The 14432-nt window shown below is 48.5% G+C and overlaps 1 protein-coding gene and 1 non-coding gene across 5 annotated transcripts in view; both read left to right on the forward strand.

Annotated features, from left to right (window-relative positions):
- The window catches only part of TNRC6A (trinucleotide repeat containing adaptor 6A), a 97930-nt gene extending 90783 nt beyond the window's left edge, over positions 1–7147 (forward strand). For all 4 annotated transcript variants that reach the window (XM_069570369.1, XM_069570370.1, XM_069570372.1 and 1 more), the window contains 4 exons: positions 787–1008; positions 2811–2881; positions 3653–3792; positions 4334–7147. In XM_069570369.1, the coding sequence (XP_069426470.1) occupies positions 787–1008; positions 2811–2881; positions 3653–3792; positions 4334–4709 (809 nt within the window). In that variant the 3' untranslated portion in view covers positions 4710–7147. The remainder of the gene's footprint in view (positions 1–786; positions 1009–2810; positions 2882–3652; positions 3793–4333) is intronic.
- A 7184-nt stretch (positions 7148–14331) lies between these two features.
- Positions 14332–14404, forward strand: TRNAG-UCC (transfer RNA glycine (anticodon UCC)). Its single transcript has one exon. It is a non-coding gene; the product is annotated as a tRNA-Gly (tRNA).
- Positions 14405–14432: the final 28 nt, after the last annotated feature.

The raw sequence follows: 14432 nt of genomic DNA on the forward strand, positions 1-14432 counted from the left end.
GAAATTGCTAGAAAAATGATTACAGCCTTGGGAGTAGTGTCAGAGTGCTCTCGAAGTTTACAAACGCTCGCTCTGAATTTCTCATACTGTCGCAAGCCATTAATAAACTGGGTTGTGAGCAGTCTTCCCATCATACTTTGAGATCTGTTGGCTTAAAGACAAGCTCCTTATGATCAGGTAGAAAAAGTTGACAGTAAAAGTAGAAAAAGATCATAGTTGAATTTCTCTGTTGGCTTCTGCTCCTCCGCTTTTTTAGCATTCGTTTTATTGAGTTTCCTGTATCCCTGGCTGTGCACTGGACCCATAGGCAAATTGCTTACCCTCTCTGAACCTCAGTAGAGAGTATGTGAGGATCGGAAGGAGAAGTACACCCAGCAGACCAGCACTCAGTACAGCATGTCCCCCATGAATGTCTGCTGTGAGGACTCCCTAAGTCGGGTCTACTTTTTTCATGAGTGAGCAACAAAACGCTAAAATCCAGTGGTCTGAGTATCGGTCCTGAGGGACTCCTTAGGATTGTTAAGGTGTGGAGTTCCCACTCGCTCTTTGGAGCAGTTAAAGCAGTGTTCGGTGTGTTGTTGTGTTAGCTGGACTAAGGGTCTCACAGATCTTAAAACTATTAATGAGACAGTCTGTTTTGAGGCAAGGGAGTGGGTTCCTTTTTAAAGTTTATTTTTGTCTGATCTCCTTTTGGTGGGGGAATAGGTACTGCCATTGCTTAAATTTTCTCTTTTCTGAAAGCATTTATCTCCCTTCTCCCCCTCTTTGTTTTTCTCCTTCGAGTAGCCAGAAATAGTGATTCCAAATTGACATGGTCCCCTGGTTCAGTTACAAACACCTCTCTGGCTCATGAGCTGTGGAAGGTCCCTCTGCCACCTAAAAACATCACTGCTCCGTCCCGCCCACCTCCGGGACTGACTGGTCAGAAGCCACCCTTGTCTTCGTGGGATAATTCTCCCCTTCGAGTAGGTGGAGGATGGGGAAATTCTGACGCCAGGTATACCCCAGGTAAGACGACATGCAAGAAGGTGGTTTCTTGTGGTTCATTCACTGAACACCAGCCAGTACCACCAGTCTAGAGACCTGAGAAGAAGACTATTGCATTATCCTCTATAAAGTAGGATTAGAATGTAACACAGCATAAGATTCCTAGTTCATTGCTGTCTTCTGCCGTGCTTTTGAGAGTGTTAAATTTTACTTTAAATTTTGCCCACGTTATTTAGGTTTCCCCAGAAACACACACCAGTCAGCAATGAAGTTAATAGAATGGGACCCCTCCTTTCAGAAGCTGCTCAAGAGCTTATCTCATTCGGTGTAGTAACTTCCTACACGTGGCAGACTTGTGGTGACACCATATCACAGGAAGTATCATCTGATAAACCTGGGGTCAGTGAGGCCAGCCCATGTGGGCCTTTAAGAGTGGGCCCTGTTTTGGGGTGAAAGCTTGGCCTGTACTTAGGATCATCAGAAAATTCGTTGATTAAACAGGGACATTTCAGAGTGAAAGGGGGTGCCGTTAATTAACCATGCAGGCCTAAACCGGACTGTCCCAGGAAACCTGGGACAAATGGGTCCCACCTTCCTGCTCCTTCTCTAAACGACTAACTTGGGACTTGTACTGGATCCCGTCCCCGCCTCCTCCCCCAGCATACACTGCACACACAGCCACAAACACAACTCAGGGCTCATCTGCTCCCCTGTCCCCAAGTACACAAAGTTTTCTCAACTCCAGGCTGAAAATTGTAGTGAAACCTCATTAATAACAATTTCCGATCTACAGAGCAGTGATTGGTTGAAATAAAACTTAAAATGTTTCCTTAGAGGGAAGGTTTTAATTATATGAAAAGAACACTTGAGTCTGTTCCAAGTTACTAAATCCAAGTTAGCTTGGTGTGATGTGTGAGCGATTCTTTCAGGCCACGGGCATCTTCTGGGTGCCAGCTCACCGCCTGGCAGTGCATGATGAGGGGGCATCATAAACGTGGCTGAAGACCCTTGACCCTCAGGAGGGTCGATGGGAGTCGGGTGGGATCAGGAAGCCTGTGTGAGTCAGCCACGTCAGCAGAGGGGGCGGGGTAGGCCAAGGCACAGAGAGCTGGGAAAACACAGAGCTTCCTGTGAAGTCGGAGCTTGGCAAGGGTTGGGGGGCGGTGTTCAGGGAGTGCTGAGTGCCTTGAGCTGTGACATTTAGCCATCTTCTAAAGGGTTTCTGAGGCTCTTTTGAACAGTTCTAGACAGGAGTGACTGGATCATGTCTTCAAGCTCGGTTGTTGGGAGAGGGAGACGATGCCTTGGGGCCGGACAGGAAAGCCAGATGCAGAGCCCCTGTGGTAGCCCAGGCTAAACAAGGAATGTCTGGACGATTGCAGGCTCTTAAATCCCCTCTAACTTAGCACCCTGTGGGACGTGCACGCAAAGTCATCCAGTACCTGAGATGATCATGAAGTTAGGCTATTCCCCAAATAGGGAATGGGTTTAGCTTTATAAATGGGAAGAGCCCAAAGGCATCTGGCCTGTGGTTCACTCGCCCACTGTAATGAGCTGGCAGCCCTCTGAGCCCCTCACCCCCAGAGGCCAAGCCATGTGCCCCAGGAATTAGCTGCTGGTCAGAGCTGGAGTGAGGTGGCATCCTGGCCTGTGGGGAAGATACCCCAGGTAGAACCACAGGTGAGTAAGAAAGAAGGAAACAGATCCTCTGAGCTCAGGTGATCCTTCTGAATCCCTCCAGTGTAACTGGGCTGTGTTGTCCTGCACAGTCATTCAGGCCACAGTCTTGGAAGGCTGACTTGTCCTTTTTCTTCCTTGTTTAGGTTCCAGCTGGGGTGAGAGCAGCTCAGGGAGAATAACAAATTGGCTTGTTCTAAAAAACCTTACACCTCAGGTAAGAACATCAGGTATCCTGGTTGGTGGTGTCCTGGTTCCAGGTCACATGGAAGCAAAGGCTTCCATGCTGGTGTAAGTCTAAGATGAGGACTGCCCAGGCCTGCTCAGTGGACTAAATAGATGTTAAGGCCTGACAGAGAATGGTCTTCGGATACCTCAGGCAGGCTGGTGGTCTGATCCTGTGGTTCTTATGCTATGAAATGCACGGGAGCTGATCAAAACCAGAGTCCTAGATCTCACCCCGCAGACCCTCATGTAGCAGACCTGGGCTAGGACCAGGGGTCTCCATTCCTGTAAGGGCGTTCAGATGAGTTTAATGCAGGTGGTCCTTGTACCGCGTTTTGAGAAACCATGTCTGCCCGTTTAGATGAGAACATTTTCTTAGTCCCTGGACGACCCCCTCCTCTGGAGGCTGGGTGTTAAGAGCCCACCCCCCTCCTCCCCAGGGAGCAGTGCCTTGATGAATCCTGTCCTCAGGGCAGGGAAGAGAGAAGACCTGAAGCCACAGCAGGGGCAATGGCTAACTAAGGAATTGGGGATCTGGGGAATATCCAGGAGTCTAGAGGCCACAGAGGTATGGCTCTGGGACCAGTGGAGGTGGGGAGGGAGGCGCTGTGCCCCATGACAGCAGTGAGTCCCAGTGCAGAGTGGCACCAGGAGCGAAGGACCTTGGGCAAGAGAGAGAACCAGAGTCCCAGCCCGGGACCACCTCCCTGGACGGGCCTCGCGGCGGCGCATCTAACTGGCAGCTCCCTGGCTTGTTTCCTAGATTGATGGCTCAACTCTGCGTACCCTGTGCATGCAGCATGGCCCACTGATAACATTCCACCTGAACCTCCCACATGGAAACGCTTTGGTCCGTTACAGTTCAAAAGAAGAGGTAGTGAAGGCACAAAAGTCTCTGCACATGTAAGTTGCCCATTCTACGCAGGCGCCTGGAAAACGCCCCTGGGGGTGCAGGTTCAGAATCCTCTTGTTAGGGCCCCCTCGGGTGGCTGGAAGCACCTCCGGTGACCCCGCACACCACCCCTGGACTGGCACGTGTGGCCCCGCAGTGAGCATCTCAGAAGAGCTGCAGCCTCCTGTGTTTTGGCTCCAAGGGCAACGTTCAAAAGGGAGCACATCACCCCAGATCAAAGTGGCCCTAGAGAAAAAAAAAAAACAAAGTGGCCCTAGAAAGTCCCTTAAATTTCCCGTTAGGAGACAGGATGTGATCTGACGCCTCAGCAGAGCTGGGCGGCACGTCTGGGTCTGGAGAGCCCTGGGCGCTGTGCCCTACCACGTGTGGCCTCCGGGGCGCGCTCGGGCTGGCGGGAGGGCCCTCGGCGTCCTTGCATGCCCGCCCTCTTCTTTTCCCCCTCCGAGGCGACAATATGCCCCCCTGACTTTGGCTCAGACCCCTCAGCTGGCCCCCGTCTTCACCAGGCCTGCTTGTGTCTCTCTCCTCCAGGTGTGTACTGGGGAACACTACTATTCTTGCTGAGTTTGCCAGTGAAGAGGAGATCAGTCGTTTCTTTGCACAAAGTCAGTCTCTGACCCCTTCTCCCAGCTGGCAGTCTCTCGGGTCCAGCCAGAGCCGGCTGGGCTCCCTCGACTGTTCCCACTCATTCTCCAGCCGGACCGATCTCAATCACTGGAATGGTGCTGGGCTGTCGGGAACTAACTGTGGAGACCTTCATGGCACTTCCCTCTGGGGGACCCCACATTATTCCACAAGCCTGTGGGGTCCTCCCAGCAGCAGCGACCCCCGGGGAATTAGCAGCCCATCCCCCATTAATGCTTTTCTTTCTGTTGACCACCTGGGTGGGGGTGGAGAGTCCATGTAACAGTGTAGACTAGACTCACGAACTTCGACCTCAAGCCTCGAGAGAAAGGAGCACTAAGTTGGGCTCGCCGCCTGCAGCCAGGGGCCACCTGTGGGAACAGCTATTCTCTGCACATTCTCCACTTTGTTTTCCCTGAAACATATCAGTTTGAATACTTGAATCATGCAGGCCAATATTATAATGTGAAAAGGTATCTATCTATTTACACTCCCAAATAGCGCCATACATGCTAAACCGTATAGAATGAGCTCACTTGTGTATACTCATCATGTTTAGCCTTTGAGTTCTCTTTTTTTCCCCGTTCCTACCCCTCCCCCCATTCATTCTTTTTCTCTTCTTTTTGCAAACAAGTTTTTTGGGCTGATAATGTATGAGCTTTTAACTTTGCACTGAAGGGTGTTCTCTCCGTCTACTCGGCAATATGGGGAGGGCAGCTGTTCCAGTGTAAATGTTTACTCAAGGATGTTCTTAAGGTGTGCGCTCTCTACTATGCCTTGATGTTTGCCTACCTTATTGTGGTATCGTGGAGTTTAAAAGATCAAGTTATGATACTGACTTAGGACTATAAATGAAAGTATTGCACCAGTTTTTTCATGTTATAAAACTAAAGAATTTCACTCTGCAGTTTGAAAAACTGTGGCCACAGCTGTGACTTGCAGCCCACCTGCCACCCAGGACGGGCCCTGCACTTTGAATAGGCTTTCCATTTTGTTTTGAAGGTTCCCACGTTGAGCCTTCTTGTTTACAGATTTTTTTGTTTGTTTTTTGAGAAAAAAAAAATGTTTACTCTTCCATCATTTAAAAAAAAATTAAAAGACAAAAAAAAAATGGAGGATGATTTAAAAGATGCTTTCTATCTCTGGGAAAAAGGAGCAGCATTTGGCCATGTTCTTTTGTTTTTCTATTCTGTCCTAAATCAAAGAGCATGGTTCTCAGGAAAACCAGTTCCCCAGTTTAAAAAAACAAAAAAATTAAAAAAAAAAAAACTCCTTGTAGTTTCTTATAGGAAAAAAGAAAAACCCCAACTTTTAGCACTGATACTACATATTGCTCTGTTTAAGAATTTTCTCTGCCAAAAAAAAAGAAAAAAACAAAAAAATGCTTAAAGCTGGAGTTTGAGATTCTGCTTTCAGATGCTGTCTTTTTATTAGTGAGTGATGATGGTTTGCTAATAATCAATAGGTAATAATTTTTTGTAATCCCATCAAGTGGCTCTCTGTTTCCGCTCTCTCGTGACTGTGTTAATGTTTAACTGTTGTACCTTAAAGCCGAAATCAGTAACTATGCATACTGTAACCAAGATATTGGGCTTACAGAATTGTTCGTTGTATAAAGAAAATTTTAAATGTTGTTGCAAACTAACGAGTTATACACCATTTTTAAAATTTCTTTCTCCCCACCCCCCTTTTTTTGCCCACAAATGGTATTATAATGCTTGCTTAGTCAAAGAAGAGAGACTAAACAAGGGTAAAAATTTTAACAGTACAGAATTTGCCATCATTTCATTGCCTTGATTCTAACTGTTTGTGTCCTAAGATGCAAAAGAAGTCAGTGGCTTTTAACTGTTTACAAATAGAATGTGATTGTAAAATGTACAGTCTGGTTGTGTTTGAATTATGAACTTTCTTCAGATATAATAAACCATGACTTTTTGGCTGCTCAGCATTAACTGTCTCTTTTTTGTGAATTTATTTGTACGCTCTTTTTTATAACGAAAGTTTCAAAGTTGCTATGTATGAGGGTTCTCATAGAGCAACCAAGTAAAAAAAAAAAATCTAAGCAAATATTTGAACATTTTATCCGAACTTATTCACACTTTCACCCTGAAATAATGTGAGAACAATGGGAAACTGTTGCTTGCTCCTTCCTACCCTCTCTGAGCATCTTTGGGATCTTGTTGCTCAAACTCTCCTGTGACTTCATCTTCCCCACCATTTGTGCCCATCTCAAGCCTCAGCAAGAGACCATTTGGAACATGAAGCTTAATGACTTGACATTGTTCTTAGTGTTAACTCTCATACCTCTGTTACAAAATGAGAAATGCCACAGCCTGGACTGGCCTTTTTCTTCCCCCTTCACAGCCCTCGCTCCTCACCGCAGGAGCTTCGGGGGCAGAACCTGTGTATGTATTTCAGCGTATGACTTCAGATCATGCTCCAACTTGCCAGGTGTAAGCTAATGTTGTTGGACACCTTAATATAAGCAAATGTTGTTCAATGCATTCAATGTATATTGACTTCCATACTGGTTTTTCCAAAAACCAAAGGTAGCTTTGAAAAACCACGTCTGGAAATGTTTGGAACGTTAAGCTGATTGACCTTTTGGGGCTTTGAGTAGTATATAATTGACTTCATAACTGCGTTAATTGTATTGTTAAAGTGTTTGGGAGTTTTTTGCGCTTGTTATGTGGAAATAAAGTGTTTGATTTAAAAAATTAAGAAGTGGTTTGGTGTTTGCCTGGTCCTTAAACAGTTCTAGTCCCTGAACGACTGTGTTCCTCCTAAACCTTCCTTAATCTCTCTCAACTGCCCATGCCTTAGTCTAGATGATTAGTCTGACCGTGACATTGCCCTGACTCAGTGACCTTGAGTCACTAACAGCCTCTTAGAGTTGATCTAAATATTTTAACACATCTACCCATGTGTTTCCAAATATAGATCCCAGGAGCTACACAGCTCCTCTTCCCCAGGACGTGTCCTGGGCTCTAGACATCCTGAGCTGCTCCCTGAGGGCCTGCCCAACGCTGCCTTCTCCTCAAAGACTGTAATCCGCTGGGGTCAGCTTGCCTGGACTGGCAGCCAAAATCCAGACTCTGTCCTGTACCAAACTGTATTTGTTTTGGGTGCAACAGAAAAGGATAACTTGATTGCTTTGCCAGGCAAAGGGGGACAGAGAGGGCTGAAAACCCTCAAGACTGTGTGTCCCAACCCAGAGCAGGTAGTGAGGCGTTTATTGTAGAAGATTCATAGAGGGTGTGATCAGCTCGTGAACATTCTTCTGAGGTTGGTGATGGGACAGTTGGGAGTCAGCACCATCAGCTTTCTGATTCCAACCAATCTAGGGTCTGTCTGCCTGTTTGGGGGAAGCATACTGTTAACTTTTCCCACCTGAGCTGCCAAACAGCTCAAAAGTCATCTATGTATCCTTTGAGAGGGAACCAGGACCCTGTCCCTAAGGCTGCAGTATTGTCTCTTGACTACTCCATTATCTCTGCATCCTGTACCTTCCCTGATTATCAACCGTGTGGAACCCAGGGAAGGTTGTGGAGGCTGAACGAAGCCTATTTCCTGCAAACAAGAAATAGGGGATACAGAAAGGCTTTTGTACCCAGGAGCCCCACCAGGTCTTCCTTCTCAATTTCACCATATCACGAACCACCTGAATTTTCATAGATTTCATAGTTTTAAAAATCAACTCCTCATGTCAGGTTTTTGACAAAAGATGGTGATGTCATGACTATGAGAAATCAGTGCCACTGGTACTGTAAATAAGCTGTCCAAAAAACAAACCGAAAAATAGATTGAGTTCTGGGTGAGACAGCCTGTCAAAGCTCAGGGGGAGGTGTGAAGTCTTTGCAGAGGAGTTAAAGGCAGCATCACGGAGAACCCACACTTTATAAATGTTTGTTTATATTTTAAAATTTATTTGGCTGCACTGGGCCTTAGTTGCCGCTCACAGGATCTTTAAATGCCACATATGAACTTTCAGTTGAGGCATGTGGGATCTAGTTCTCTGACCAGGGTTTGAACTGGGGCCCCCTGCTTTGGGAGCTCGGAGTATTAGCCACTTGACCATCAGGGAAGTCCCTATTTCTCTTTAAATTTTATGTTATTTATTTTTGACTGCACTGGATCTTTGTGGCTGTGCAGGGGCTTTCTCTAGCTGCAACGAGGGGGACTTAACTGCTGCACCTTTTGTTTAGGGCGTGGACTCTAGAGCATGTGGTCAACTCGTAGGCTTAGTTGCCGGCAGCATGTGGAATCTCCCAGGCCCCCTGCATTGGCAGGCTGATTCTTATCCAGTGGACCACCAGGGAAAGTCCTGTTTATTTTTGTTTTTTATTTTTTGGCTGTGCCACACAGCAGGCAGGATCTTAGTAGCCGGAATTGAACACACGCTCCCCTTCAGTGGAAGCAGCCTCATAACCACTGGACAGCCAGGGAAATCCCTTTTTTAAAAAATGTTTTTGCTTTTTTATTTCTTGGAATACCCACACTTTAGAAATTGCTCCTTGGGGACATCTGCGGTGTGTACAGGCGGTCACGGATAACTCCCAGCCTCATCCACTGGGTCCCGCCCTGAGCCCTTGACCCAGCGTTCCCTTTCTCCACTGAAAAGTGCTACCATGACCACAGACAGCCTAGGCAGCTGGAATAAAACCCATGTCCTTGAGGTGGAATTTGAGGAGAGCCCTGAGGGCAGTAAAGCAACAGCCAGGCCTGGGGCAAGATCAGTCCTGCAGGCCGGGAGGGCCTCAGTGTGAGCCAGGGGACAACACAGGAGACCAGCAGGAAGGAAGGTGGGGACAGCGCTTGCTCCACGGTGGCTGCCTGCTAGTATCACCCGGAGCTAGAAGGAAGTCCCCAAGCTCCAGCCCCACTGCAGACATGTTTTGAACCCTGGCCCTCGGCAGTAGAAGTGCAGAGTCCTAACCACTGGACCTGGACCACCAGGGAATTCCCTTCTGTGGTATTTATTTTATAACTGTATGTGAATCTACAACTATCCCAAGAAAAATTTCCATCTGAAATGTAAATTAAGCTCTTACTAAAGGAGTGATCGTCAAATCATTCTCTTGATGGAGCAGATATTTTTTAACACTGCTTTGGACGAATGCCCCAGAGTTTCTGATTTCTGTCCTTCAGAAAAGTGATAGAGGTAAAGCTGATCCTTCGGCCATAAAGGATCTTTTTAAAAACTCTGTACCTTTTCTTTTTTCTGGCCTCACTGTGCAGCTTGCAGGATCTCTGTTCCCCAGTCAGGGTCTGAACCTGGGCCTCCGTAGTGACAGCGTGGACTCCTAACCACTAGGCCTCCGGAGAGCTCCCCCAAAATCTTTATGAATGCCTGCCTCGTTGGATTTTGGCAAAGGGGTAGATAATAAATTGACAACAAAAAGTTAAAAAATAATACTGTTAACTCTATAGCCATCCTGGGACTTCCTGGGATTTCCTGGCTGTGCTGGGTGTGCTGGGTCAGGATCCCAGGCAGGTCCCAGAGCCCAGCAAAGGCCCCAGGGTGCCCCCAGGGCTAAGATGCATACCACGCGCTCAGTCATTTCAGTAATGTCCGACTCTTTTTGACCATAACCCGCCAGGCTCCCCTGTCCATGGGATTCTCCAGGCAAGAATACTGGAGTGGGTTGCTCTCCAAGGGATCCAAGGGGCCCCTCCCAAATGTGCACCAGAGACTTCAAGCCCTGGTTTGCACTTCCTAGAGTGACTATTTTAGTTTTGTTTCTGTTTTAATATTTTTCCTATAGAAACACAGATACGTGATTACAAAGAGATTTTTAAGGAATACAGTTAAGGCCTAGCAATGACTATAGGCCTTCATTACGTAAGCATCAGAAGTTCCATTCTTGGAGGGGGCAGGGCTAACCCTGTGGCTGATTCATGTTGCTATTTGGTAGAGACCAACACAATACTGTAAAGCAATTATCCTTCAATTAAAAATAAATTAGAAAAATATCCCATTCTTCAGGAATTTAGTTTCCAAGCATTTCATTATTTTGAATTTTTCGTTCAATAACATTGTCTGGTTTTATTGGGCAGTTATTTTCATCCCCCTATAACAAGTAACCCTGATTTGCTAAGGTTGCCTTGTAAATACACACATTCGGGTTTTACTTTTTTTTTTTTTTTTTTGGATCAGTCCATTTTTACTGAGGGGCTTTCAGGGAGGGTCAAAAGGCCGGGAGCACAGTGAGATTCAAGTTCTTCTCCCAGCCAGGATCTCTCCAGATTTGCAGTCCCTGAAAAGCAAGATTTACTTTTTAAATGACTCACATTTAAAGACAACCTTAGGGACTTCCCTGGTGGTCTGGTGGTTACGAATCTGCCTTCTAATGCAGGAGACAAGTTATTCAACCCCTAGTCAGGGAATAAAGATCCCACATGCTGTGGGGCAACTAAGCCTGAGAGACAGAACCGCTGAGCTTGCCCACGCTGGAGCCTGTGCTCCGCAACGGCGAAGACCCAATGCAGCTAAGTTTCTAAAAAAATTTAATAATTTAAAAAAGAATAAATATGATTAAAGTGAAAATGTTAGTCTCTCAGTCCTGTCTGACCCTTTGCGACCCCACAAACAGTAGCTCCTCTGTCTACGGAATTCTCCAGGCCAGAGTACTGGAGTGGGTAGCCAGTCCCTTCTCCAGGGAATCTTCCTGACCCAGGGATCAAACCCAGGTCTCGCGCATTGCAGGCAGATTCTTTACCATTTGGGCCACCACGGAAGTCCCAGAAATATGATGGCACTCCCCTTACTAAAACAATAAAGACAATCTTAGGTATATACATAGCAGTTCAGGTCATGGGCGAAAATGGGACATCCTGAGTGCCTAAGGACGAGGCAACATGGCCAAGGGAAAGCTCTTCCCACCGGCACACCTGTGCCCTTGGGAGTAACAATTTGGGCTTCCTTGGCTGATGAGTGGTTAATACTCTGAACTCCACTTGCAGGGGGCGTGGATTCCATCCCTGGTGGGAAACTTAAGATCCTACATGCCTGGAGGTGTGGCCAAAAAAAAGAGAGAGTAGATAAATAACTGTTTATTGGTCTTTCACGGCCTTTGAAATTATACCACTCCAGACTGAAGTCCTCATCAGACCATCTGCTAGCTCAGTCCCTGACCCCCAATATCCAAAATCCTGCTTGGCCTTCAAAAGAGATCTTTAATCAGACCATCTCTCCACCCTCAGCACCGTGACCTCAGCCAGGACGTCTCCCGCTTTCCATCCGCTCTGTCCACCCGCCTCACGATAGCTAGGGTGAGCTTTGCCCTGGTGGTCCAGTGGCAAGGACTCCGCGCTCCCAATGCAGGGGGCCTGAGTTCGAGATCCCTGGCCAGGGAACTAGACCCCGCATGCCAAAAGTAAAAGGTACTGTGCATGCTGCAGCAAAGACTGGCGATCCCGAGTGCCGCAAGTAAGTCCTGGTGCAGCCAAATATATATATATATTTTTTAAACTGACATAATTTTCATACAATACAGGAGCCCAGTTCTAAAGCGTACCACTCAGTGGGTTCATGAGTGCATGCCCTCATGTAGCCCTCATCCCGCCAAGAGAGAAGCCGTGTCCATCACCCCAGAAAGTCCCTCTGTGCCCCTGAACTCTGGGGCTTCAGCTCCGTCACATCACCAGCATGTTTATGATCCTCTGGTGACTTTCTGCAGCGCTTAGGAGAAAACCCAGACCGCTTACCACGGCCTGCAAGCTGGCGTGCCTAACACAGTCAGCCCCTGTCCTCACCTGCTCTCCTCAGCCCTCCGCAGACCCCCTTGCTCTCTCCCACCCTGGGGAATCACCTCTTCCTCTGAATCAGTCTTGCCCCAGGTGTTCAGCTGGCTACTCCTGATCCCACTCCAAGCAAAGATGCCTGTGCACGGAATGCCGTCCCATCCGTCTCTCGAATAGTCCCAATAGTCCCCTCCCACTCCCGGCCGTTCTCCTGTCCAGAACAGTGGTTCTCAACTGGAGCTGATCTTGGCCCCAACCCAGGGGATGGTCAGGATGTCTGGAGACCTTTATGGCTCTTACAACAAGGGGGCGAGGGGAGAGCCTGCTCCTGGCATCCAGCAGTTAGAGACCAGTGATGCTGCTCCTTGTCCTTGAAACATACAAGATGCCCTCAGCCTGCACCACCCCCTTCACCCCCGCCCTCCCCCCGCCACAGGAAGGGATTAGCCAGCAGCAGAGGATGAGAAGCCCAGGTCTAGCACGTGCCCTGTTTTATTCCCTTCATAGCATCTCTCAATATCTCCAAGGAGTCCCTGCACGTTACCTCCTTCCAGAACGCATGCATTGTCATCCTCCCATCCGACTGCAGGGTGAGATCAGAGCCAGTCACTCCCCAGCCTCCAACCCTTCGTAGTTCCCGCTGCGCTTGGCAAAACTACAAGCTCCTTCCCATGGTCTTTGAGGCCCTGCTGGACCTGCCCTGTTGGCCTTGACCTTACCTGTTGGCGTTGACCTCACCTGTTGCCTCCTTCACCAGCTCACTGTCCACCCGCTGGCTTCTCACCAGCCCTTGGGTCCCTGTGGGTGATGGCTGGATGCTCTCCACCCCCCAGCCCTGCCAGCTCCTCAGGCACCTCACGTGGGACTGGGGACACCCTTCTCCTCCAGTCACAGCATGGGGAGCAGCCCTTCCCTGCAAGACATCCTGAGGAAACTGAATGAGTCCGTGTTCAGGGATGGGGAGATAGAGTCACCCTTTGGGGAGTGGGGATGCAGTGTCCCTGGAGAGGTGGGACCAGGGTGATGGAGAGGAGACTAAGGTACCTGGGGTGTGAGACAGAAGGAGGCACTCACTTCTGAGGGCACTTGCACAGCCCTGACAGGCTGAGATCCTGGGGGTGGGCGCAAGCTAAGGAAGGGGGCTCCATCCTGGGGGTGGGGACAGGCTACGGAAGGGGGGCTCCATCCTGGGGAGGGGACAGGCTAAGGAAGAGGGGCTCCAGCCTGGGAAGGACAGGCTAAGCAATGGGAGATCCATCCTGGGGCAGATAGGCTAAGGAAGGGAGCGGGGTAAGGAAAAGGCTTTCCATGAAAATGACCATTAAACCGGCGGGGGATGGGGGAGGTGGAGGGTGGAGGAGGCGGCGGGGGGTGGTGGCCGGGTGGTGGGAACATCCCTGGTGGTCCAGTGGCTAAGACTCCAAGCTTTCAATGCAAGAGGCCCAGGTTCAATCCCCAGTCAGGGAACTAGATCCTGCAAGCGGTAACTAAGAGTTCACATGTTGCAACTAAAGATCTCACAGGCTGCAGCTATTACCTGGTGCAGCCAATAAATACACATTTTTTAAATTTTATTTTAAAGAAAAGAAGGGTGACTCATTCTGCAGTGACCTGGCCCTCAGCCATCTGACCCTGCCCCTGCAGCAAGCAGGAAAAGAGAATTTCGAGAGACTGGAGGCTTAGCCAGATGGTGCCAGGGACAGCTGGGCTTCTGCTCGTGACCTCCAAAGGATGGCATTTCAGAGGAGTTGAGGGAGTCCAAATACAGGAGCTGGGCCACCTAGCTTCCCCAGGTGGGCAGTTGGCTGGGCCGTGGGTGTGCCTGGTGCTGGGGAGAGAGCTTGAGGGGGCTGTACAGGGGACGAGGTGCCCTGCAGGCTCCAAGAAAGACCCACCTAGACCAGGGTGGTACACAGGGGAGAGAGCACCTTCTTAGAAGAGTCAAGGAACAAGGTTCTGAAAATCAGAAGGGAGGGAGGGGAGCAGAAACTTTCAACTGCAGAATGAGATTGGAGTTTCAAACTAGACAGGGTAGAATCTGGGATGGTTAATTCTATGTGCCAGCTTAGCTGGGCCATGGTCAAATATTATTCTGGATATTTCTGTGAGAGTATTTTTAAATATATAGACTTTTAAAAAATAGAAAGAAAATTAAAGGGACTTCCTTGGTGGTCCAGTGGTTAAGACATTGCACTTCCACTGCAGAAGGCACAGGTTTGATCCCTGATCAGGGAACTAAGATCCCACATGCCCTGTGGCACAG

The sequence above is a fragment of the Ovis canadensis genome, chromosome 24 (genome assembly GCF_042477335.2).
Source record: "Ovis canadensis isolate MfBH-ARS-UI-01 breed Bighorn chromosome 24, ARS-UI_OviCan_v2, whole genome shotgun sequence".
Taxonomy (NCBI): Eukaryota; Metazoa; Chordata; class Mammalia; order Artiodactyla; family Bovidae; genus Ovis; species Ovis canadensis.